Source organism: Hetaerina americana, unplaced genomic scaffold (genome assembly GCF_022747635.1).
Source record: "Hetaerina americana unplaced genomic scaffold, ioHetAmer1.1.p SCAF_46, whole genome shotgun sequence".
NCBI classification, from domain to species: domain Eukaryota; kingdom Metazoa; phylum Arthropoda; class Insecta; order Odonata; family Calopterygidae; genus Hetaerina; species Hetaerina americana.
Genome location: NW_027287052.1, coordinates 2,161,422 through 2,186,427, shown reverse-complemented (window position 1 = coordinate 2,186,427; position 25,006 = coordinate 2,161,422). Strand labels below are relative to the sequence as shown.

The 25,006-nt window shown below is 42.0% G+C and overlaps 1 protein-coding gene across 1 annotated transcript in view; it reads left to right on the top strand.

Annotated features, from left to right (window-relative positions):
• Positions 1-276: 276 nt before the first annotated feature.
• LOC139693315 (protein couch potato-like) overlaps positions 277-25,006 on the top strand; it is a 280,979-nt gene continuing 256,249 nt past the window's right edge. The window contains exon 1 of the mRNA XM_071591430.1: positions 277-373. Within this exon, the coding sequence (XP_071447531.1) occupies positions 284-373 (90 nt within the window). The 5' untranslated portion in view covers positions 277-283. The remainder of the gene's footprint in view (positions 374-25,006) is intronic.

The window sequence follows — 25,006 nt, the reverse complement described above, 5'->3', positions numbered from 1 at the left end:
AGCGCCGGACCCCTGCCCGGAGGAAGCCCTAGGAGGTGGGCCGCGGAGCAAGAGGCCCCGGAGAGCGCCCGGAGGAGGAGGCGAGGACGAGCAGCACCCGGAGGAGCTCTCGCCCGGAGCGAGCAACGGGAGTGGACCGCCGGAGCAGGGGACGGCGCCTGGCGGCGGGAACCCCTCCAAGCTGGAGAACCACGAGTCTGCGGTGCCTGGAGGCGGAGGCGCGGCTGGAGCGGGAGGCGCTGGAGGGGGCGGTGCTGGGGGAGCCGGAGGCGGAGGAGGGCTGATGACGCCGGGAGCGCTGGTGGCCATGGAGGCGCCCAACGCACTCAGCCAGAGCATGGACTCGGTGAACACGGCGGCTGGCGAGGACGAGGTAAGGCGGGTCGAACGACCGACCGACCGCGTGAAACACTCTAAGTAGAGCAAGGGGGCCTAGGAATCACCTGCGTAGCGGTGTCAAGGGTTCTTCCAAAGAGAATGGTGTGCAAATGTGCGGTTGAAACATTTGGGAGTGGGTGTTGATTCGGTATGTTTGGGCCCCACAATAAACACGTGTAGTTTGCTAGGGATTCTCCGTGGGACTTCGCAGAAGGGACACCCGTTCCCAGGAGAAGCGTGTTGAATGAACAGTAAGTCTCCCATTGTTTGTTATTCGGAGGCACTGATGAAATACGCCGGAAGCACGGAGAATATACTTGCAGGATTTTTTAGATCATCATAAATCATTTGAATTTAAAGGAAACGTCGCACAGTTCGAGTTCGCGAAAGTAGGATGCGTCTTAGGACGACTTGAACCTCTTCCTTTAAGACAATAATCACTAATCACTCTAATGGATATTGAACCAACACCTGCCACTCGCCCTCGTGGCCATCCATAGGGTAACATGCAGATGTTAAATTCCGTGCACCTCTCCGCCCTCCCCATATTGTCACCGGAAGGCGGCCTTTGGATAAGGCGTTAAATGGTGTGTGACACAGTTTAGGCTAGTATCGGCAACGGGGTTTATCCCCAACCCTTCATTTGCCTATTCCCTGAAAATCGTACCCCTAATCTAAACCACCCCCACCTAACTCCAATGGTGCAAATGATCTCAGCTGTTGGTTGACCCACCTATTGCCCTCCCTACTTTCTACCAATGGCACCCTCCCCCCACCACCACCGCCTCCCACGACCCCTCGCCGCAACGACTGCACACGTGGGATTATCTCCCAAGAGCGATGCGCCTTCTGAGCCGTGGTGTGACGCCGATTCGTGGAATCTTACGCGGTTGTTTCGTTTCGAGAGAAGAAAACCGAGCACTTTAGATTGTCTGCACAGAAAAACCTGTCGATAGCGGAATCTGCATGATGAGGACACCTGTAGAATCCGACAATGACGGAACGGTTGTGCATAGTTGTCTTATTCTTTGGAGTTTGTCCCTCTGAGGAGCGTAACCTGCGAGGCGCTGCGCCGTCGTAAAACTTTCTCGACATCATCTCTCTTTCATATATATATATATATATATATATATATATATATATATATATATATATATATATATAAATATATATATATATATATATATATATAGATATACATATATATACATATATATATATATATATATATGTATATATATATATATATGTGTATATATATATATATATGTATATATATATAATTATAAATATGCACACCCACATCGTTTTCCAGCCTTTGAGAGTCGAATATACAATATAAATGACCTGCCAGATAAATAATTCTATTCAGACAGTTTTATGTTTAACACCTACTTTGGCCTTTAGCCGCAGTAGTTTCACTTCTTTTGGTGAACTTGGAAAAACATATAACTGCATCATATATCTGCTTTTTTCAGTTGTTAATTTACACCCAAGTCGGACGAAGACTGCGTTGTGGCACATCGAAATTCAACTCTAACAAACTAAATGGCGTATCAAAATTGTTAAGCGGAGCTTGGTTATTAATCCCTCACGGTGCGATGTTTAAATGGCATGTTAGATGTCTTGCATGAAGTGTAAACTTATTCCTTTGGGGATGATGTTTATAATGCATTAATAGCCACATTGTATTACTGTAGGAGAGATCATGTCAATCAAATTAAGCGAGATTCAGTTTAGAAGAGATAGGTTTAAAGTGACATTTTTCCCCACGAACGATAAGGGATCGGAATAACGTTGTCCGATCGTGCTAGGGGGTGAAAGGTATTTTGGGTCAGGGGTAGTGTGGTGTGTAATAACTACCCCCCCCCCCGCTGTCACACACCCTTGCGATGTCTTGCAGCGTCCTGTGTAATGTAACTCCCCTTCGTGAGCTTCACTTGGCCACCGTTTTAGCTCGTCCCATGGGTTGTTCGCATGAGAGGAGCGGGGGGGAGGGGGGCGCCACTCGGCCGGATCACGCACGTCTCGCCTCGGCGTGCCACGCTTCGCCTCACCCACTCACCCTTCCGCCTACGACGCGGGGGCGACCGAGGGGAAGTGAGTGGTTGCCGGTTCACCCGCCGCGAGTGCCGGCGGCGCTGCGTAGGCGGGGGCGGCCCCGAACGTGGGGGGAGAGGGACTTCGAGGGGAGCGAGGGGGTTCGTGGGCCCTTGTGCCGGGGCTGCGGTGCGATTTGGGGCACCCCCTCGGCCCGATATTTTGATAGTGTGTGCCGCCAAAGGAGGAAATGTCACGTCAGAGCGCTGAAGTAATTTCTATTTCCTCGTACCCCCTTCCGACGTCTTCGATAATCCATTCTCCCCCCCCCATCCCCTCCCGCCGCCTCCCATTCACTCACCCTACCCCCAGGTTCTCTCGAATTGGGGGGAATCCATATTGGATCTAAACCCCTCCCCCCCACACTCGTCGTGGGATTTAGGGTGGCCTTTGAGCTTTTGAATTCGAGTTGGGGGTTAACTTGGTCTCTTTATGTTCCGAATGGCATATAATGCGTGAAGGAACTGCTATTAAGTCAGGCATTTAGTTAGTTGGCAATTCAGTTTGAGATATTTGAAAGTAATGAGATCAACCTTTAAGACAAGTTGCCATATTTTTGCAGTTTCGTTAACGCGAAAACCTGATAGTAGATAGGTTTTCTCACGGGAGTCCTAATTTTTTTGTAAATAGGTTTCCATTGTCGATGTGAAATCGTTTAAAAATCAATTTATGAACTTATTTGAGTATTTGCGAGGAACCTGCGTAATTACACAGTTTCAATTGCACGTTAAAATTTGAATAATAGGCTCAATGCATTGCGAATTGTGTGTACCCGAATTCTAAATATCTGAGGGGTGATGGGATCCTCCCTTTCTCCGTTGTGAATACGAAATCAATTAATCATTACGATCCATCCACGGAAAACGCTCATTGCAGAAATTTTAAGATTTTTTTCCAACTTTCCGACAAATCTTTTTGCTGGAATAAACATCTTTAAGCATCAAGATCTTCGTGAAATCACAAAGCTTCGGCTTTCTAAATTTCCATTTCTTGAGTAATCGAGCCGCTTTTATTTCACTTCGCAGATTATTGAGTAAGATTTTTAAAACACATGTGAATGAAAACGAAACTTGGAAATGTGTTAGCTCTTCGCCTGATTCCACTGAGTTGGGAAATGACTAGTAATCACTTTCGACGAAGAAAGGAAGAGCGGTCGATGAGCATGTAAGAAAAGATTTTTGAAGGCAGATCTGGCTGATTTTTCTTTGCGTAAGATAAACGATATTCATATAGATACTAGGTCATTAAATGAAGAACACAATGTATTTTTTCACTGTTCTTTTTTTGGCACTATTAGTTTCATCACTTAGGCGTCATCATCAAGTACATTGTGTTCTTCATTTAATGAGCATGAACTTCCTCAAAGTTTTGCCAGAAACCATCGAATACATAGATACTAGGTATAATGGCATTGCATATCCCATAATAAGGAACAGCAGATGAAATAGCACTTCCTTCATCTTAACACGGCGTCGTTAACAGTAGAAATCGATTTTATATCATTATTACCCATATAGTCATCATTTATTTATTACACAGAACCCTGAAAGTCACCTCAAGGGTGTGTGGCAGGGAATGATTACACATCAGAATACTTTTTCCTCCTAGCGCGGTCGGACAATGTCATTCGGATCAATTGTCGTTCGTGGGAAAAATCAAATCTTAAATATATCCGTTCTACACTGAATCTTCCTAATTTTATTTATGTGAACTCTCCTTCTGTAGTTCGAAAGTTCTAATAATACATTTTTTTAAATCGTCGCTCAGGAGGCCTATATCATAATTTGTACAGGACATTGGAATGCATCTGTAATTTAACTTTCGCTCCGTGAGTGATTCCCATCCTAGCTCCTATAATAATTTTGACATTTCTTGAAGGGGTTCATACTTTATATTTACTTGTGATTGCAATCAGTGTTTTCGATCATATGACCACGATTACTTCGCCGGTTTCGTCGCGGTTTCGCCGTCACGGCGGAGATGGCAGAGAGTCTTTTTCGCAGTTCAGGGACCTTTCGCACCTGTTTTCTTCCAAATGCTTGGCTCACTTCATCAATATCTCTCGTCTCAACATCGTTCCTGAAATATCCCGGTCGTTGTGAATCTCACGATGCTTGATTTCCAAAGGTGCTTTTTTTCGGAAACCCAGTGCAGTTAGTTTACAGCGTCCATCCTGGTCGCAATCACTCGGATGAAGAAGCCTTAAGCTCTCTTTCGTTCGCTCCGGATTCGGCGGAGCGTGGCAACCCGCGGCTGCCGTGGCCCCGGCCGTTTGTTTGCCCTCTTCGCCGTCGAGGACGCCACCGGAAGCGCGTGCCTTGCCCTCCCTGTCTGTCTGCTCCAACACCTTGCTTCGATGCACAGTATACGTGTCCTGCCAGATAAACTGCGACAAATCAACGGGAAAGCTTAAAATTTCTCGTTATTAGTTCAGATTGAGTGTATTACGAATGATATGAATCATGATTTAACCTCTCGTGATCGTTCACGTGAACTGCTTTTCATGCTCTCTGTCGGGGTTACGTTTCTAACAAATATCCGCTTCTCTTTTAATTACTAAAGTGATTTTTTAAACTTATTAACTGTACCTTCCTCAATCATATATTCCTGAGTAGCGTATCAAAATTAAAAGAGGTACTAAGCTGGGAATCTCTGACGGAGGGAGAGTTACGAGTAAATTACAGAAATCTCTTGCATAAATTGGAAAGATGTTTCTTCAGCGATGATGTTGAAAATATGTTATTAGCCACGTCGTACTATGGTAGAAGAGATCATATAAATAAAATTGCAGAGATTCAGTGCAGAGCAGATTGGTTTAAGATGTCATTTTTCTCACGACCCTTAAAGGATCGGAAGAACTCTGCCCGACCGCACTAGGGGGAAGAAAGATGTTTTGGCTCAAAAGCAGTCAAGTGAGTAATCACCCCCTGCCACACATGCTAGCGTTGGCTTGCAGCGTACTCTGTAGTATATGCAGTTCTATAACATAAGCAGTTACACTGGACTGGTGAATATTTTGAAACTAGAGACTCCATTCCAAGCTAAATGGAATTGCTTTAACTACGCGAGTGTTCATTTTTTTCAGGGTTTTCGGTGTATGCATACCTGCAAATTTTTCTCTAATTCGTCAATGCGGCATTAAACGACGTCTTTCAAACTCCTCTTTTCTTCCTGTTGCAATTGAAAATCGATATTTTTGAGTTCATATGCCCACTTCTTCACACTCATTCTCTCTCTCTCTCTCGGAAGAAACCGTGAAACAAATTGCTCTATTGCTGTAACATACACTCTAAATAAGGCGTAACTGGCGAAAGATAACATTGGTCTCTATTCGTTTCATCACATGCACCCAGCGCTCTTCTAATCCTCATTTTTTGTTAGCTTGTCCACATATTCCCCGTAGTCATTGTTTCACCCGGGATAGGTCGTGAGTGAGGGCAACGCCCAAGTATTTAATTGAGTCTACACTTTCTATTCCTGATGCAGTACGCGTTCGGGAGGGAACAGCTGTTATTTCAATGATTCACCACTACGCACTTTTTTTTTAAGTCTACGCAAGTTTAATTATAATTGCCAAGGAAATCACCAAGGTTGTATAGAACTTATATCATCTGCTGAAGCTGGTTCGTCCTAAAGATGACGGATATCTGTGTAAGCCATTGCATCGTCGACAAATGAGCGTATCTTACCATTGACCACGGTGTTAATGTAACTCTGGAGTCTCGTCGCGGGGCGAGGGATGGGGTGGGTCGAAACTCTCGCGATAAGGATGGCGGATGGCATGCGACGAAATTCGTGCTGCCAACGCTCATTCGTTTAGTACTTCACCTCGGGAAGCCGGAAGGTATATCGTGGAATTTAGTGAGGACGCGATACGTGTGAGATCCACTCAATGCCATTCTACCAATGTCCGCGGAGGAAGCCTAATCCCTTCCCCCTTCGGGAGCAACTCCCTCCCGCGGCGACCGCGAGATGAAAAACCCACTGTCGATGAATCTTCTATCGGTAATGGAAGCCCCTGACGACGAATGCTGTGAGCATTATAGCCAATAGTCGCAACTCTAATATCACTTCATCGAAAGAATTACAAATAACTGCGGGAGATGCCGCAACAGTAACTTTTAACGGAGTCGTCCGCTAATATGCATTTCAATGCAACAATTTCAGGGTGTAAAAATCATTCGCTTTGACCGAGATCAAGGCGAATGATTTTTACTCTCTGAAATTGTTGCATTGAAATTCATCGAAAGAAGCCTTTAGGTAGAAAAATTTGAGAGAGAAATAACCTCTACTCTAGAAAACTCAAATCTCATTACCGTCCAAGTTTGGTGCTGTGTAATCCGATGCTACTGACTTCATTCTACGCAATCCAGGGTACCTTGGCCGAAAAGGTATATCACATTCCATGTTTCACCATATCTCTGCAGGAATCACAACCAAAAGGGTACCAGGTGCACCTCTTGGGACGAGGTATTTAATGCATTACAAAATCAGCACGTATGGGGTGAAAAGTTTAGGAAAAATATAGGCAAACTCCTGACAAGATAGCATCCAGATCCGTTCTGCCTTTGTTTCCTTCCATCGCTTCCTCTCTGCGGCGGTTAAGGGTCCGAGGGAATAGGGAAGGTGGCGCACCGATTGTGCGGAAGTGACGTATTCCTTCGAGCTTCCAATGCGGTCACCATTGATGACCAAATAGGAAAATCATCGTAACCACAATGGGTTATCAGTCCGAGGTTTCGTTTGCGGGGACCTACTAAGTTACAGGTATCAGATTCCCATCCGCTAATTAATTCATTTCTTTTATCATTACATACATCTTTATATTATTTTCTAGTACCCTGAAAACCACCGCTATGGTATGTGGCAGGGGGTGATTACACACCATACTACTTTCCATCTTTCCTGCATTCCATTACACGTACTTCTTTGTCCTTCCCCTGCAATTCCTCCCACATTTTGTATTTCCTTCAATGATAGCCTTCGCTGAATTATCTTGGTCCTTAAAATGCGAATCGAATTAGTTTTCATCTTTCGTCAAGTGTATTCTATCGACCTCTCTCTATCGCTCTTTCTGTTCCGACTATTTTCCGTCAGTATTCGGATCTTCCGTCAGAAAGCCCTCTTCAGCCCTCAGAAGTCAGCCTTCCTCTCCATTCCTATTCTGATGCTCACTCTATCCACGTCGCTCGTCCAAATGGGAATCACATCGCCAATTTCCGGCGATATTAATGAGCCGGGGAAGTCGCGATTGGGCCTCGGGTGGGTGAAGAGCGCCTTAATTGGAGGGCCGCGGGGGCGCTCACTCGGGGCCGCACGTTTGGGGCCAACATCGGATCGCAGGAATCAGTTCGCCAAGCCCGCATTTGTGTTGATTTGCCCCCACCCCCTCTCTGACCTCGCCCACCGCCCTCGCCTCACTTCGTGCTCTCCGATTTCGGGCACGCCTGCATGCGGTGCTTCGGCTTGGTGCTTATTCCCGGTTACGCGCGTTTGGTTCTCTGGGAGTCCATGCACCTTGCTCGCGAATGCTCACCACCACACTCGAGAGAGAATGAAAACCGCGGGGATGCCTCTTTACTTGGGACGACACCGAATGAATGTTCGCCTGGTTGCTGAGATATTATTTGACGTGCATTTACAACTCTTTCCTTTGTATTTTGATTATTCATCAATTGCCCATAACTGAACTTAGTATGTTCCTCTGTTGATGGAATATAATTATTACTATTCTGATAAACCTACCTGTTTAGGCAGATTTTCAATAGGCACACCTTTTGCAAAGGTACAATGACGCATTTCCTTGGTGATCTCCTTGGTTTCCTTGGTGAGAGGGTGAAGGGATATTTTTCAAATAATCATGTACACTATCGGGACTAAGGCTTGTTGATTCCAACCCTGTTATTATTATTACTATATGTAATTTACCGTTTGGGGTAGGTTTTGGATAAACACAACTACCAAAGCATTATATTGTCTCTCCTAGCAGAACTCAATCCAACATTCTGCTCTACAACAAGTCCATCTTCATCTCCGTGCACTTCCTTTCTCCCTTCATCCCGTCCAACATCCCTATCCTATTCCCGCCTTTTCTTCGTTTGCCTAACATTCTCCCCTCTATTACGGTCTTCAACATCTGCAACTGCTTTTTCTTTTTTTTTGGAATAGGAACTCACACTGATTTTGCGAAATCTTCTGGTCAAGCTCCTCCCTCATAATTGCCACGAAATGGTACACACAAATTCTTCCTTTCACGCTTTCCTAAATTATAAAGTAGTTACGGGGTAATTTCAGATACCCGAACGATCAAATGTGATTTCAACTCCCTTATTGCCCTGTCTATCTCGCCATCGAGTAATTCTGTACCTAAACTATCCTCTTCTACGTCACATTCCTTTTTCATCGACAAAGCTTGCTGACCTATCGTCTTTAACATATATATCCTCAACATATTCCTTCCATAATTCCTGAATCTTTCCTGGTTCAATTAGTAATGCGCCTGACTAATCTTAGTTTGCTTGCGCGGTTTTTCAATTCTAAATTCTTGGCAGGCCTTTCACCCCTAGCCTGATGTGTGAATTTCACACGCTTTATAGGGCTTAGTACTGGGTGAACTCTACCATCACCTACCAAACCGGCCTTCGGGTTGATTACTGTGTTTTATGGTTTATATATAAATAGTCAGTACTACTGTTTCTTCTGAGGAAGACGGGGCTAAAGTCGGTCGAAATTATTAAGAAATAAGCGGGGGTTGCTCTTTTTATGTGTTCTTGTATTGTTTGTTGCTGTCCAAGTTATACACACACACACACACACATATATATATATATATATATATATATATATATATATATACATATATATATATACATATATATATATATATATACATATATATATATATACATACTACCTTGATCAAAAAGTTCCCGGAATAACCACCGTGTGGCGCTCCCATCGTTCCGATTTGAGTTCTGTTTTTTTGTTAAATTGGTACATCTGTTGTTGATATTCCCTTTAAATCTTAGTGTCATAACTTGACATTTGCAAAAGTTACGTAGCCAAGAGTACATCTATCTCTGTGTGTGTTGGCGATTTTTTACAATTTCAGAAATGGATTTAAATTTGCAACAACGAACTTGTATTAAATTTTGCGTAAAAAACGGATTTAGTAGCGCACGGACATTGGAAATGTTGGAAAAGTGTTTCGGCAACGATTCTCTAAAAAAAACGGTCGTTTACCAGTGGCACGAGCGGTTCAGAAGTGGTCGTGAGTCAATCGAAGATGATGAACGCAGTGGCAGACCATCGACATCGAAAGTCGGTGAAAAAATTGATAAAGTAAAAGAAATGTTGGTCAATAACCGCAAATTAACCATCAGAGAAATAGCGGAAGACTTGAACATTGCCTATGGATCCGCCCAAGACATTGTGGTTAATGATTTGGGTTTCCGTCGTGTAGCAGCAAAGTTGGTGCCAAAAGACCTCAATTTCATGCAAAAAAGAGACCGTGTTGACGTCGCAAAAGACATGATTTGCGAGGCTGAATCCGATCCCACATTCATCAAAAGGATCATTACTGGAGACGAGACGTGGGTTTATGAGTACGACACGCAATCCAGACATCAGACAAGTGAATGGCGTTCACCAAATGAGCCGAGACCAAAAAAAACCACGTCGTTTTCAGTCAAAAAAGAAGGCAATGCTGACGGTTTTCATGGATTACAACGGTGTAGTGCATCATGAATTTTTGCCAGAAGGCCAGACAGTAAACAAAGAGTATTATTTGGGCGTTATGAGACGTTTGCGTGAAGCAATTCGCCGAAAGAGACCAGAAATGTGGGCAGAAAACTCGTGGATTTTGCACCATGATAACGCACCGTCGCTCAGTGCTATCATTATTCGTAATTTTTTGACGAAAAATGCAACAAATACCATCCAACAGCCACCGAATTCACCTGATTTGGCTCCCTGTGACTTCTTTCTGTTCAATCGAGTTAAAAAACCATTACGGGGAACGCGTTTTAGCAGCCGAGAGGAAGTAATGGAAAACTCGCAGGAAGCACTGATGGACATACCAAAAACCGAATATAAAAAATGTTTCGAGGATTGGATCAAGCGCTGGCATAAGTGTGTTGCAGTCGATGGGGATTACTTTGAAGGGGACAATATAGATTTAGATGAATAAACTTGTTTTTTTAATTTTCTGAATAAATTCCGGGAAATTTTTGATCAAGGTAGTATATAACGAATATTAAGTTAGTACTAGCGAACAAAAACCAAAACATAGAAACACGCAAAAAATAAACTAATTTTCAGAGATCAACTTTTTCAAGACAGAGAAGGAAGGAAATAATCTATATATATATATATATATATATATATATATATATATATATATATATATATGTATATATATATATATATATATATATATATATATATATATATATATATATATATATATGTGTGTATGTATATATATATATATATATATATATATATATATATATATATATATATATATATATATATATATATATATATATGCACACTTAGGAAGATATTACGTACTATTCTTACGCAGCTAATTATTTTCTCTGAACTATATGTTTTCTAGGTGAAATTAATGCTTCACAGTACAATATAAATTTTTTGCCTGGTCCCCGTATGTTGCAGTACGGTGAAAAAAACCGCTAAAAATATTATATTTCGTTGTCAAAGGCTTAGAGACGTTCCACGTGGTCTGGAGTATCTATTTGCAGTTATTTAATTGCTGGGGCCACATGTGCCTATAGGTGCATCAAAGGTTTGCAGTTCTCCAAGAAGTTGAGTATGAGGAGAAATACTCGAGCATACTCAATTAAAATCTTATCTTTTGATGATGACAAGTCCCAATTATTTTTAATACTATATCCTCTGACTCGGAATCAGAATTTAGCTCGTTAGGTTCTTCCGAACCCAAAGACCACGGCAGGTGCGATCAGATTGTGATATTACTACTATGATTTTTAATGGTAATAGTTAGTCTAGGGTCAAAATGCAAACATGCAAAAGATTTTCTATGAAGAACTCAGGTGTACCATAAAACTATTATTTAACTAAGTAAATTTTGATCTCTAGGCAAGGTTTAATTAGAAAGAGATTGACTGATTGCTGAATGTGTGGATCGTTTTTTAATATTTCGAAAAAAAATTACTTGAAGAGTCAATTGGCATCCTTGACATAGAAATTGGCATAACCGATAACTATGAAACTAGATTATTTGATAGCAATTTTGAAATAATTGTCGCATTTATTGAAAGTCTTTTAGGAACTATGGATGAGAATACGTACGAGTCCATGAAGATTTCCCGTTTGCATTCCAAGCCAGGTATTCCGAAGTATTAAATACCTGCATTGACTGCTTTGAATGTATTCTTGTCGTCGAGCTTGTCTAATTAACTTTAGAAAAGCGGTCATTATCGCACCTCATTTTTTTATTATTTATTCACGAATTTCCGCGACCGAATCGAAACTGACGTCACCTCCGGCAAAAGTCAAATTTTGTCGAAAACGATTGCATTTGAAAACAACTGTTTTCTACATCTACTTGGTACTCTACAAACCATCGATAGGGAGTATGGCAGGGAGTGACTCTAACACTAGGTCTTTTCTATCATGAATCAATTTTTTCTAAATTTTTAGATGCCAATAAACATGTAAAATAATTCAAATAACGGAGATAAGAACTACTTTAGATTAATGCGGTACGGTAGGTAAGGTTTGGAATACTTCTCTTCACATGAAAGTAAAGTGGGCAGTAGGACCAAATCCATGGCGAATTTTAATGAAAATACACTAGGTTGTTCTCCAATATTACTGAAGGTATATATTTTAGGCTGAATGCTGAGGAATGGATGAAAGGACTACATCGCAAGTTTTACGTAAAATACGAGTACTTAAGAAGTTCTCTTCGTCTTCACTCTTCTTCTTCAGCCAGGTAAATAAATTTGCCAATGCAACGAGGAATTATTGTTAATCGCTGTCAAATCAAAACGACTAAATAAGTTAAATTCCAAGAAATTGCGGGAGATGCCGCAACAGTAACTTTTAACGGAGTCATCCGATAATATGCATTTCAATGCAACAATTTCAAAGTGTAAAAATCATTCGCCAAAATTATTCTGGTCAAGGCGAATGGTTTTTACGCTCTGAAATTGTTGCTTTGAAGTTAAATTTCTTGCATAAAATTTAACCTGGCCGTTTTAACATACAAGGAAATGATGAAGAAGATTCATCGTAGGTGGAGATCTCTTTCTTGATTTCTTTTCAGATTATCTTCGTTATAAAGATCAAATGAGGGTTCCTCGATCGTGAAGAGAGGGAAAAATATTCTTAGTTGTTCTCCTGCGGAGAAACGCCTTTTGTTTGAGGAAATGAAATTTTAAAAATCTAATCTAATTACTTAGCTAAAAAATTAGATATCTTTGAAAAACTCCCTGAAGTTGAGTATTTCTTATTAGTTTTTGATATTACTACGCTCAACATTACTAGAAATTAAGTACCCAAAGGTCTCGGCTTGAGTGAAAAACCACGAGCTACTCAGAATAATGTCAATAATATGGAACTTTTGAAATAATATCTAATCTATTTCCTATGACACTGTATCATGGAGCCATTTCCTAGTTAAGCCATCGGACGAGTGACACCTGCTCATTTTTGAAAACTGTGACCTCTGCTATGCTCCTGGGACGTCACCGCCGTCACTGGTGACCTCTCCCGCGTCCGCCATCTGGTTGGAGGCCGAGGGAGAACCACGGAGACGTTGAGGGTCACAAATGCGTGATGGAGGTAAACCTATCCGCAAAATATAACGGGTCGTTCAGCGGGATAGACGAAGTGCGGAATGCGGTGGGTTGGGCTAACTGATAGCGCGGAGCGGCACCCGGATGGCGCAGCGTGGTGACCGATGGGTGCAGAGCGGGGTGGCGGAAGGGTGTTCTTCCCTGAGGGCAGGGAGAGGAGGAGCCGAGAAGGCGGTCTCTCTCGATAGTGGCCGTGGAGAGGGGGAGAGGGGTGGGTGCATCTACAGAATACTCCGGAAGCCGTCCCAGGGGCGTGTGACGGGGGGTGTTTGGTCACCAGCCATACGAGGTCTGACCAATAAATACGCGAACTGAGGCCATAAAAACTTTATTTTGCAAAATTCAGTCCACCTCGATTTTGCGCCCTTCAAATTAATCTCCATTCGTAGGCAATGCACTTTTTCCATCTTCTTTTCCACCGTTTTAAAACATTCTTGGAAGTCCTACGCAGTTTGGATTTTTAGTTTTCTCGTCGTTTCTTGCTTTTATTGTGTCCACATCTTCCCAGTTATGTCCCCTCATCACATTTTTGCATTGTGGGAATAGGAGAAAGTCGCATGGGGCGAGATATGTGCATTGTTGATATTCCTAAATTCAGTTAATCAGCTATCATTCGGACAATTTTTCGACGTACATGCACAATCACAATCATTGCACCTATACGCAAATATTATTTCGATCATGTACTCGAACAAGTATATCACGCGAAAGAAGTTACTTACATGCAACAATAGTCAACAATGCATAGGATGCGTAAATTCAAATCATGCGGGAAAAATGTTAAAAAGATGGGTTTACTGAATAAAAAACATTAAGGATATCGATAAATATATTCACTACCAAATCTAATTATCTCCGAGGCGATTGCTGTGAAGTCTATTTTGGTCACTGATTATGCGAGGAAAAAATGAAATTTTTAATCTATCCGTTCCACCATCTATCTCCCTGATTTACCGTACGTGGTCTGATCAACCATAGTTAGTCGAGGACTGTAACAAGTCTTAAAAATCTTTCAGATGAGTGATCCGCCTCAAATTTACAAAGAAAAATTTAACCTTTATTTAACCCCACGATCAACTAGTAGCTCCCATCCTAACTCTTCCAATAGTGTCGTGCCGTTGCTATCTTGTTCTAACGTCATATGTAAAACATATGCGGGGTTGGGTAAAAAAGGATGATATAATGCGTGAAACCAGGAAGTAAACAGGTGTAACTATAGATTATTTATTATTAAGTGTGAGTACTCAAGATAGATTGCAGGATAAGGGAGCAATATTTCATCATGACTGCTATCATTGAAAATTTAAGAGATTCTGAATCGTAAGGTTTACCTTACGATTCAGAATCTCTTAAACTAAAATAAAAATTTCTCTAAATATTCTCTAATTTCTCTAAAAAAAATCTCTAAATATTTCAGAACCTCAAAATGATTTCGTAATGCGACGCTGCCTATGAAGGGACACGGAGAAGAAGTCTCTTCAGTATTAATCGGTGGCTGCTACTGTACTGAGAAAAGCGGAACGAAGTAAATTTGCCAATTCGGTATAGATTCTCACTTTGGACTTGAATATCACTTATTGAGTAACTGGGGTCCATCGTAATCTATTTTAAATGTGTGTGAATAACATAATCTCAACAAAAGTTTTTTATTTTGTATTTTTTAGTTCCCTGCAAGCCATCGCTAGGGTGTGTGGCGGGGGGGGGGGTTATCGATCCTGACCTTTTCCTGGCCTACCATTGACACGAGGAAAGTAAAAAAAGATTCTGAAAAACCCAAGGCTTGCAATGTTTCCAGGCAGAAAATAATCACCAAACAAATCCCTTTAACGATGAATGATCGACGTGCATGCTTCTGTTTCAATCGAAGGGAGGCCTTATGATGGAAAATTAAGTGATTTTTTTCAGGTATGCTTTCGAAATGTTTTTGGCGACCTTTTCTCAATATATTTTATTAGAATATGTAAATTTATTTATATATACCCTGCAAGCCACCGCTAGGGTGTGTGGCAGGGAGTGAACACACAACAGAATAATTTTACCCGAACATGACCCTAGCATGGTCGAACAATGTTATTAAAATCCTCTATCGTTCGGGGAAAAAATGAAATCCTAAATATATCTATTCCACAATTAATCTCTCTAATTTTGCTAGCATGATGTCTCTTACCGTAGTACGATGGTGGTAACAATACATTTTCAAAATCACTCTATTACCATTTCAGGAAAACATAAACAATATACAGGCCGTTTATTTTCGTAATATACTTACTCATCATAAAATAATATAAAAAATTATGTAATAGTACTCTAACAAGAATGATACTCGTATTATGCGATGAATGAAAAATAACTTTCCAATACAGCCTTGATAATATCGTTGGAACCGAATTGTTTGGAAAATGATTATCCTGGTAAATATTTTATGTAAACCCTAATCTCTAAAATATAATTATCAGATGAGCTTATTCCTCTCTGGATTCACAACGGTTTTATTCACACTGAACCTTCTTGCCGAAGTACTCAGTGCCGTGAATACATGGCAGCAGGTGGGTATTCTCGTGAGATCCAAGGTGACTAATGTTTTCTAATTGCCATTCCCATCGTAATATTTGGCTGCGTGAGACAAAGCACTAAAACTACAAAATTCACATCTTCCAGATTGTTTTGGATTCGTCAGTTTCGGCGCGAGTCTACCTAAATCGATAGTGGACCGAAAACGAAAGTGTTAGTTTGGTGCACGTATTCAACACGAAGAGAAACGGACAAAATCGATGTGAGAAGGAATTTACTCGAACCGCCAATCAATATCATCTAAATCAATGACTTTAATGTCACTAATTACGTCTCATTTCGTTAATGGCAAAGAAATGTGAGGTGGAAGGTGTTGACTATAGATCCGGGATATGAATAATTGCGACTCATGCGTGAAACTGAACTGCTGAAAGAAAAATATGAGTCGCAGCAAGCGTCGGATTAGTTCCAGGCATATTGTAAATGCTTTACTGCAACATTAAAACAGTAAATGCGATGTGACTAAGAGAATTGACGAAGGCGACCATCTAGGAAATTGTGGGAAGGTTGTGTTGCCTATTGGTGTCCAGGGGGGTGGAATAAGGACATTTGAGGGAAAAAGCAAGGTTTTCTTCCTCGTTCAAAAGAAGTAAGTACGGGGTATGGAAGGGTTTAGATAGCAATTAAAGATAGGGGAAAGGATAGAGGGTGGTTGCCCACGAAAGCCACCGCGGTAATAACGGCCCTCGGGCTTTTTCCCCAGAAAGTAATTCGATGAAATATCGTCGCGTGAGGTCGGGGCGATCGGAGGGGAATGGAAGAGGGGGAGGGTGGGTGGCAGGGGGTGGTCCCATCGGATGGGAGGGTTGATGGCGCTCGTCCCCCCTGGGGTGGCGGGGAAAGACCAACTCCGGTTGGCTCCCACTCCGCACTCGTAACGCCGAGTACTTTCTGCTTCTTTCGCGCTTAAACCCAGCCCTAACTGATGGGATACGTCGGGGTCGATAAGAAATCTGCTCACACTTTCAGTTGAAAGGATTATTTCAATGGCATTTCCAAATGTTGCCATGTGGCAGTTGGGCTTCGCTTGGGAGAGGTGACAGAAATAGTGGAGGGAAATGGGTTGGACGTACGACAAGGCAAGGACAATTAATGCGGAGCGTAAGTGAAGGAAAAAGTAAGAAGAAAGAAAAGCTTAAGAAATGGAGGAATTTCAGAAAATGGACTTGAGAATTTAATTATATGGTTTTTCGTATCGAATCGTATAGAAGCCAATTTCGACAGCGGAGAAAGCAATAATAAGGAAGTAGTGCCCGTGGTCAAGTGACTTGCTGTACTTCGTCGCTGCCGTTGTCTTCCGCGGATCCGAGTTCTCTCTCCTGTTGATGGCCACCTAGTTGACCGGAATATAGGCATAGAGTTCCACAAAATGCTCTGAATGTTAAACCTTCTGACAGTTTTCTTTAGCCGGTAATTATTTAAGTTTTAGGAATTCGTGTAAATGGCGTCCTGCTGGCAACAAAGCGTACGTGGCATAGGTTGATTTCACACCAGGTATGCAATGTCAGAATTAAATGTTACAAAAATATCAGGCCGGTTGCCAATGGACATTTTATTTCATGGAGATGCTTTTTACTGCAGTTTACTCGCACTTTGGTATTATTACTATAGTTATTCTACCGTTGAAAGGATGGACCCTTCATAAAAAATTGTGCAAGAATACTTTTCTTACATCTACAGGTACTAACCAAAAGCACCACCTGAATTCGGGCACTACGGTAAAATCCTCTTCAATCAAGCGTACTTCCTTCCTCCCTTTATTCCTTTCAGCAAGGCTATTCTATTCCAACCCCCTTGTTTGGTTTCCCAACGTCCTCCCCTCTATCACTGTCTTCAACATCTCATTGTCAATCTAAACTCTCTGCATCCATTTTTCCTGTCTTCTTATGATTTCTCCCGACAATCTCTTCTTCACCTCCCCCCCCCCGTGCACCTCCTCATTTGCCTTACCATCTGTCCACCTCACCTTTTTCATCCTTCTCCACACGCACATTAAAAAATTTTGCTATCTATGCCTATCATCCTGCTTCAACGACCATGTTTCCGCGCCATATAAAAAAAACTACACTCCATATTAAAGTTTTGACGAGCCGTTTCTTAATCTCCTCACTCAACGTTCCTGTCATCGATGCCCGCCTCCTTATGAAAACTTCTTTGCCTACCGTGATTCTTCTCCTGAAATCCCTTCTACTTTCACCATTTTGGTACAGAACAATTCCAAGATAATCACACTGTACAACCTGCTCTATTTTATAAACCCCTGCTTTAAGATTTAATTAAGCCTTACTCAAATTTCGCGTTACCTTTTTTATCGTGGATACTTTTTCACACTCAATACCTATCGCATTAGCTTTCAAATGCTCTCAGGAACGTTTGCTAACCCTTGGTTCACTTTCAAACTAAAGCTTGATCAACCGAAAACCTAACTGATTTTATGAATTCCTCGCCGATTTAATTCCTATCTCCAATTCTTCCCATGTGTCTTCAATTATGCATACTCGTTGAAGAGCACAGATAATAAGGGCAGGAATTGAACGGCACATTAGGGGGATAAGGGTTATGACCCTGTCATGCCCCACTTTCTAGGACTGTTCGTCCGGGCTCTCCGTCCACCGCTCGCACCTGAGCAGTCTGTGACATGTGCAGGATGCGCACTTCGATATCCAACTTTAAAATACTTATCAACGAATGATAAGCAAACAGCTGGTGAGGAGAGAGAGAGAGTATAGAATTAAGAGTAGTGAAAATGGCCACCCACTTGAAGTATCATTTTAAAAGAATTATCTTTTTTTCCGCCATCGTTTCCAATTATTCTGATTTAAGGTCTATTGCCGGAGCACTTTCACCTTTACCAAAGATTTATGATTTTTTGGGTACACTAGGTCTTTAAAAAAATCACAAAGCTTTGGTGAAGCTGAGAGTGCTCCGAGGGACTTGCTCGGGAATCGAACCCGCTCCCTTCCGGTCAGTAACGCTCTACGCCTAGACTACCACAAGGGTAAGGCGTGTAATTATTTGGAAGCAGAATATTCAGAGAATGGGAAAATTAAGGATGGAGAGAAACTCTGTGCCTGGCACTAGCCTACGCTATAGCGACAGGCGTCAAGGGACACTGTCCGTAACGCCCCATCCGACTGACGGCGTGCTTCTCTCTCGAAGCGACCGCAGCCGAAGGGAGAATTCGGGATTCCTCCTCATGCGCTGGGTTTCAAACCCAAGTCTCCCATCGTGATGGGAGACCGCGTGTACTGGGCAGGTCGATCCCACCCTCATAATGAACTACACGGCGGGCAGTGGAGCGGGTCCTCGGGGGTCATGAAGAGGGGGCGAGCCGGTGGTCGAGTCGGGCGAGACTCGAGACGCTCCCCTCCATTCCGCATCGGCGAGGTGCTGCTGCTCCCGGTCGATGATGGGCACCGTGCCCAAGGCGGGTCCCCTGCCCACGACCTCCTGACCCCCCCCCCCCCGCCTCCGGCTCACGTCCCTCCACTCTGACGGGAATCTGACGGCAGTACGTTTCGACGCTTCGGAATGCGTTGCGGCTCTGCGGGTAAACAGTTGGTTTTACCGTAGAGATCGTTTTGAACTGTTTCATCATCGAAGGGGTGGTTCCAGGGCCTACAATTAAGTACAATTTAACGCGGGAACCGTGTGAAAAGTGCCTCATTTATTCCATTCGTCCAACATGTAAAATCCAGTTGATTTGCAATTGAACTAGGGATTTATATCGATTTCGTCGTTGACCACAATAAAAATACGTAAAAAATAAACAAAAACTTGCGACAACATTATAATTTAAACATATGTTATCTACATCTTCATAATTCCCTGCAAGCCGCCGCAAGGGCGTGTGGCGGGGGGTGTAAGGACACCACCCGTAAAAGGGAACAAAACCACATTCAAAATGAACACATACATGCAAACCTATACCCACTGTGGCGTATATATACATGCCAAAATCCTTTCATTTCACACGCATGCAATTACATACACTACTATCAAGTAGCAAACAATTGCACCTTAGGATGCTGTAAAAAATTTATCCAATAACGTGCAAGCTAGAATTTGAAAAGTAGGAAGGCGAAATTCCACTACCACATGGGCATGTAACATATTTACAACGGTCTCCTCCCCAAGGACACAGGAATTTAACCCAACGCTGCAGGTAGCGGGAGGTTCCCCCCATGGAGGGAGACGAGGGACGGAAGGGGAAACTTAAAAACAGAAAAGGCAGAGAAAATAATACTGTAAGGAGCACTATATTATTTAATGACAATGTATTGCAGTCATGCGGAAAGAAGGGTTTTGACAACAAATGACATATTTTACTGAACGCGGCAGTACAAGGTTAGAGCATTGGACTACTGATCGGAGGGCCCGGATTCGATTCCTGAGGACGCCTCTCTGTGCACCCGTAGCTACACCTCCAAATAGCGTGTGTTTCCAGGTAACAGATTTAATGTCATTTTTCCCCCAGAATATAAGGGATCAGAACAAGATTATTCAATTGCGCTTTGGAAAAAGCATTTCTATTCTAAGTGGCATAGCATGTCGTGTTTATCTCATCTGGCTTTATTTATAGTCCTTCTTGTGAATTCCAGTTCATCTCGTTTGCGTAGGGGAGATAGCTCACTCAGATACCGTAGTGGATGTATGTGGCAAAATTATCGGCTTTACCCTAGCGGTGTGGTCTTTTTGGGTTCCAGAACTTCCTGGGAAGCCATATACGTAACAGGGAAAGGAACTGACCCCCCCCCCCCTTATTACCCTGACGTGCGAATTTCACACGTCTTCAAGTTTCGCATCGGGTGGACTCTACCGGCACCTATTAAACCGACCTTAGGGTCGATTATTGTGTTTATGGTTTTTTTGTACTAAAATTAAAGTGTACTTGCAATTTTTTGGTATTTTTAAGTCCTATTTTTACTCATTTATTGAATTGCTGCTAATAATAGTTCTTCGTTGACTGTGATTGTGTATAACATACAAAAGTCCTGAAGAAGATCAACGGATATCGGAACTATTGTCGGATATGTGAGGTGTTTTTTTATGATCTATTTTTCGGAAAAAACTCTACATAGACGAAATTCGACGCGCAATTTACACTTTGCGAGAGCGACGAAGGAAATGGAATGGAAGAAGGGAAACAATTACCCCATCAACCTCGTAAAAATCCTCCTCCCCTCTCCCGCCTCCCCCGCGGAGATAACGGGCAGGAATTACGCCTTCCGCCCTCAGAAACAAGAGTAATCTAATCTTGCTTTATTAAGCTTTATCGCACGAGCATTAGTAATGATTACTAACGAAGCGAACAAACGCTAAGATATTCTCAAAATGAAACCTTGGAAAGGAATTCTTTGTTCTTGAAAGTTGACGTAAAAGAAAAGGAAAATGCCTTAATCGCTGGCAACTTCGAAGATATTCTTGTAAAAGCATTTTCAAATTTTAGATGTCACATCAGGTTTCACAACCGGTGAGGTAATTTCGTCCGCTCGCTCATGTAGTTAACCCGGTGAGGAGAATGGGATATGTATGTGGTGGCAGTGTGGGTCCGAATCTTGTGATGTAAAAGCACCGCGCACACCCGGGATTAGCCAGTTGGGAAATGGCGCGACATTCGTACGCGATCCAACCGAATCGATTTATCGGACAGGACCGACGGTATTAAGCGGCTTAAACTGTTGGGAGTAGTAAATCACCTTTTTTCAATGGCCAACGGTACAATTTTCTATTTATAATTCGGATTCACCTCTGTTGTGATTGATTTAACTTGCTCGCCGACAAAATATACTCGTATCTCAGCATGTCAACATGTACAAGTATATCTTTGAAGTCATGACCCACGTCGAAAGAGTGCGTAGTTTAAGGGTTGGGGGGTGGAGGATATTATACTCGTACGTACAACACTTGCCTTTCATAAATACCTTCAAATTTGATTTACTTTTCACGATGTCGCGTATCGTAAGCATGAGAAATGCTATCATACCGAGATATCGTTCCGTTGATTAATTGCCAGACGATAAGAACAACATTCGCATCAAAATTTATTTTTGTAATTTATTACCAGAATCAATCTTTAATATGAAGTCACGTGTTGGACTTGAATTTCCTTTTCCGGAAAATGTGTTTAAGATATTTGGAAAAAACTTGAAAGGCTCACTTGCCGACGGAAGTTAATGCTTCATTAATGATTGCAATACAATTTCTTAGAATTCTAAGCTATCATTCAAAAAGTCAGATTCTGGAGAAGGCAATACACATTCCTTTTTAATATTTTTCATGAGACTTGGGTGATAGAAAATATTTTCCATTAAATATAATTTTTTGCGATCTCTGCTTACCATAGCAACGGGACGGTTAAGATGACTGCTGACGTAACATTTCACGTATAAGGCGAAAGGCAGAGGGAACTATCTGACGGGCGAGGTAATGAAACAATTATATCCATTCGCGCACTAGGGGAAACTCTCCCAGCAATTATCTTTATTTTTTTATGTTATGATATACACTGCAAAATTTTCGCCGCGAGCAGTAAACGAACACGTGATGCCTCATTTGGCAAGGCTAAATTTTTATCGGGAACAGGTTTTTCCTGTGCTTGAAAATTCTCCGGTATGACATGTGGCATGGTTCAACTCTTTAAACTTGTGAATTCTCAGTGTGGGGGTATCTGTGGTGTCAATCGAGGAGGGTCGGAGGTAAGGGGGAGGGAAGGGGTGAGGGAGTTCCCCCCCGCATCCACCCACCGCCTCCTCGGAGCTACGCTGTTCCCTCATGCCTCGACAACCAAGTCTCTGAACCATACAGCACTAAACCCTGTATGAAACATTTTTCGTTAATATTTTCCATGAACCATTACTTACGTTGCTCTTCACAAACTCCCATCTCTTTTTCAACTCTTCATTACCCAACTCAGTTATTATTTTAAAGTCCCCAGCACTCTGTGCACATTATCATCCAAAACAAATACCGGAAAGGTGAAACGTTTCACCAGTTAGAGTTTACGAGAGTGAATCAACTGAAAAACTTAAAAAATAAAATATTTTTCATGTCATAATTTCTTGAATACTAAAGGTTTTCACTTATACAGTTGCCATATATAGTCCTCTTAGCTTATAATAGAATTATTTCAATTCTTCGAAATTTCACAAATCTCTCTAAAAAAAACTACAACTTTAATTGCTCTTAAATCCTCTGTCGTCACAACACTGCTTGCAGTGCCTGACCGAAGGGAGTCTGATGCGGAAATAATATTGTTTAAAAACTTCCAGGCCAGACTTCATTGCCAAATTGGAACGAGTGAATCACCGTTTTGTACTTTTATTCGCCGATGAATTTAGATATGCTCCAAGCTCCCTTTAATTCTGAATAAACGAATGAGGTATCTCTGTATCTCTGCGGTGCGTGTTGAATGTAGAGCGGCTATGTCTAAACTATTGTTGTGCCGTATTGCTGCGTAGTTGGTAGCATGCTGCCAGCTGTAGGCCACTTATCAAACCATGGCTAGCAATATAGGTAACTTATATTGGCACTGGTACGATGTTTCGTACGCAAATTGTAGCGCAGTTTTCAGGCTTTCACTAAACTGACCTTCGTAGATTCCTCAAATTCAATGCATTTCTTCGCCCTCCTACTTTTTTTTAGAATCTGGTTACCTTCGCTTTCTTATTTGAGTCTCATTCCATTCCATACCTACCACGCTGATTCTGTTACGCGCTTTGCAATGATTGCAACGCTTTGGGTGATTGACCAACTAACGTTTCGTCATCCACGTGATAAGGTTCCCCACCCACTTTCCTATCACCCTCCACGTCCTCCCGTGCTTAGCTTGTCATTTCCTTTGTATATATATTCATAAGAACCACCGATAGTAGGCATCCCTGTCTCACTCCCCCGCCTAACGTTGCCAATTCCGACTCTCCATTCACCATGCACACCTGGACAGTCTGAAACACGTGCTGGTTGCAGATAAGTCTTGTATCTCCAGGGCCTACTCCTATCTCCTGCAAAATGTCCCTTAATTGTAACCAGTCGACTCTACCGAAGGTCGCAAAATCCACGAAGTATGCAAATACTTCCTGCTTATACATTAGTTCCTCCCTAACAGTGACCTCGTCATTGCTATGGTATGACGGGTACCCATCCCCTTTCCCAATTCAAACTGGTCTCCTTGTATATAAATATACTTCTTTGCTCTCGGCTTCATTCTTTTGTTTAAGACATTAAGTGGTATATTGATATCAACTCGATAATCTTCACACACCGGCTCTTTTCCCTTTTTTTTAAATTGGTTTCAATGCTGATCTAACAAAGTCTTTTGGTGAAATTTCCCACTGCAGATGAGCCCATGAAAACTTTTCATCCCTCAGTTACCAAGATTAATGAATGGCCCTGAAGGAGTGGAATCGGTTCCCACAGGATTCCTCGATTTTATTTCCTACTATTTCTTTTCTATCTCATATTCAAGTATTCCTGATACCAGCTATCCCTAACGGCATCATATTTCCTTATACTTCTACATGGTATCCCGCAAGACCACCAAAGGGGTGCCACATGGGGTGTGGCATGGGATGAGTACACACAAGAATTGTAACATCAAAAATTAAGTCATCCTATATCGTTTTGTAAAATACTTCAAATAATGTATGGGCCATGAAAACAAACGGTACATGCCTTGCGGTATTTCCGTGAGATATAATTTCCTAAATGTGTAGGTAACAAGAATGATGAAGAACTAAGGCTAGAAGAGATAATTACTACATAATAGGCCAGTTAAAATGAAAAAAGAAAAATACGTTCCCCCTTAGTGCCGTTGGACGGTGTTATTACTCCATTTACGTTCGTGGGAACATCTTTTCTTCAGTTAATCTCTTTAATTTCATCGACATGATCTCGCCTACCCTAGTACGATGGGGCTAATAATATAGTTTTAAATATCATCGCTAAAGAGACCTGATTCCAATTTATGCATGGGATTTAATCTATAATTTAACCTTCGCTCCGTTAGTGATTCCCAGCCTAGCTGCTTTAATATTTTTGATACGCTACTAAGTTTATCATAAGGTTTAACAAATCTAGCTCCTCTACGCTGCACGCGATCCAATTCGACT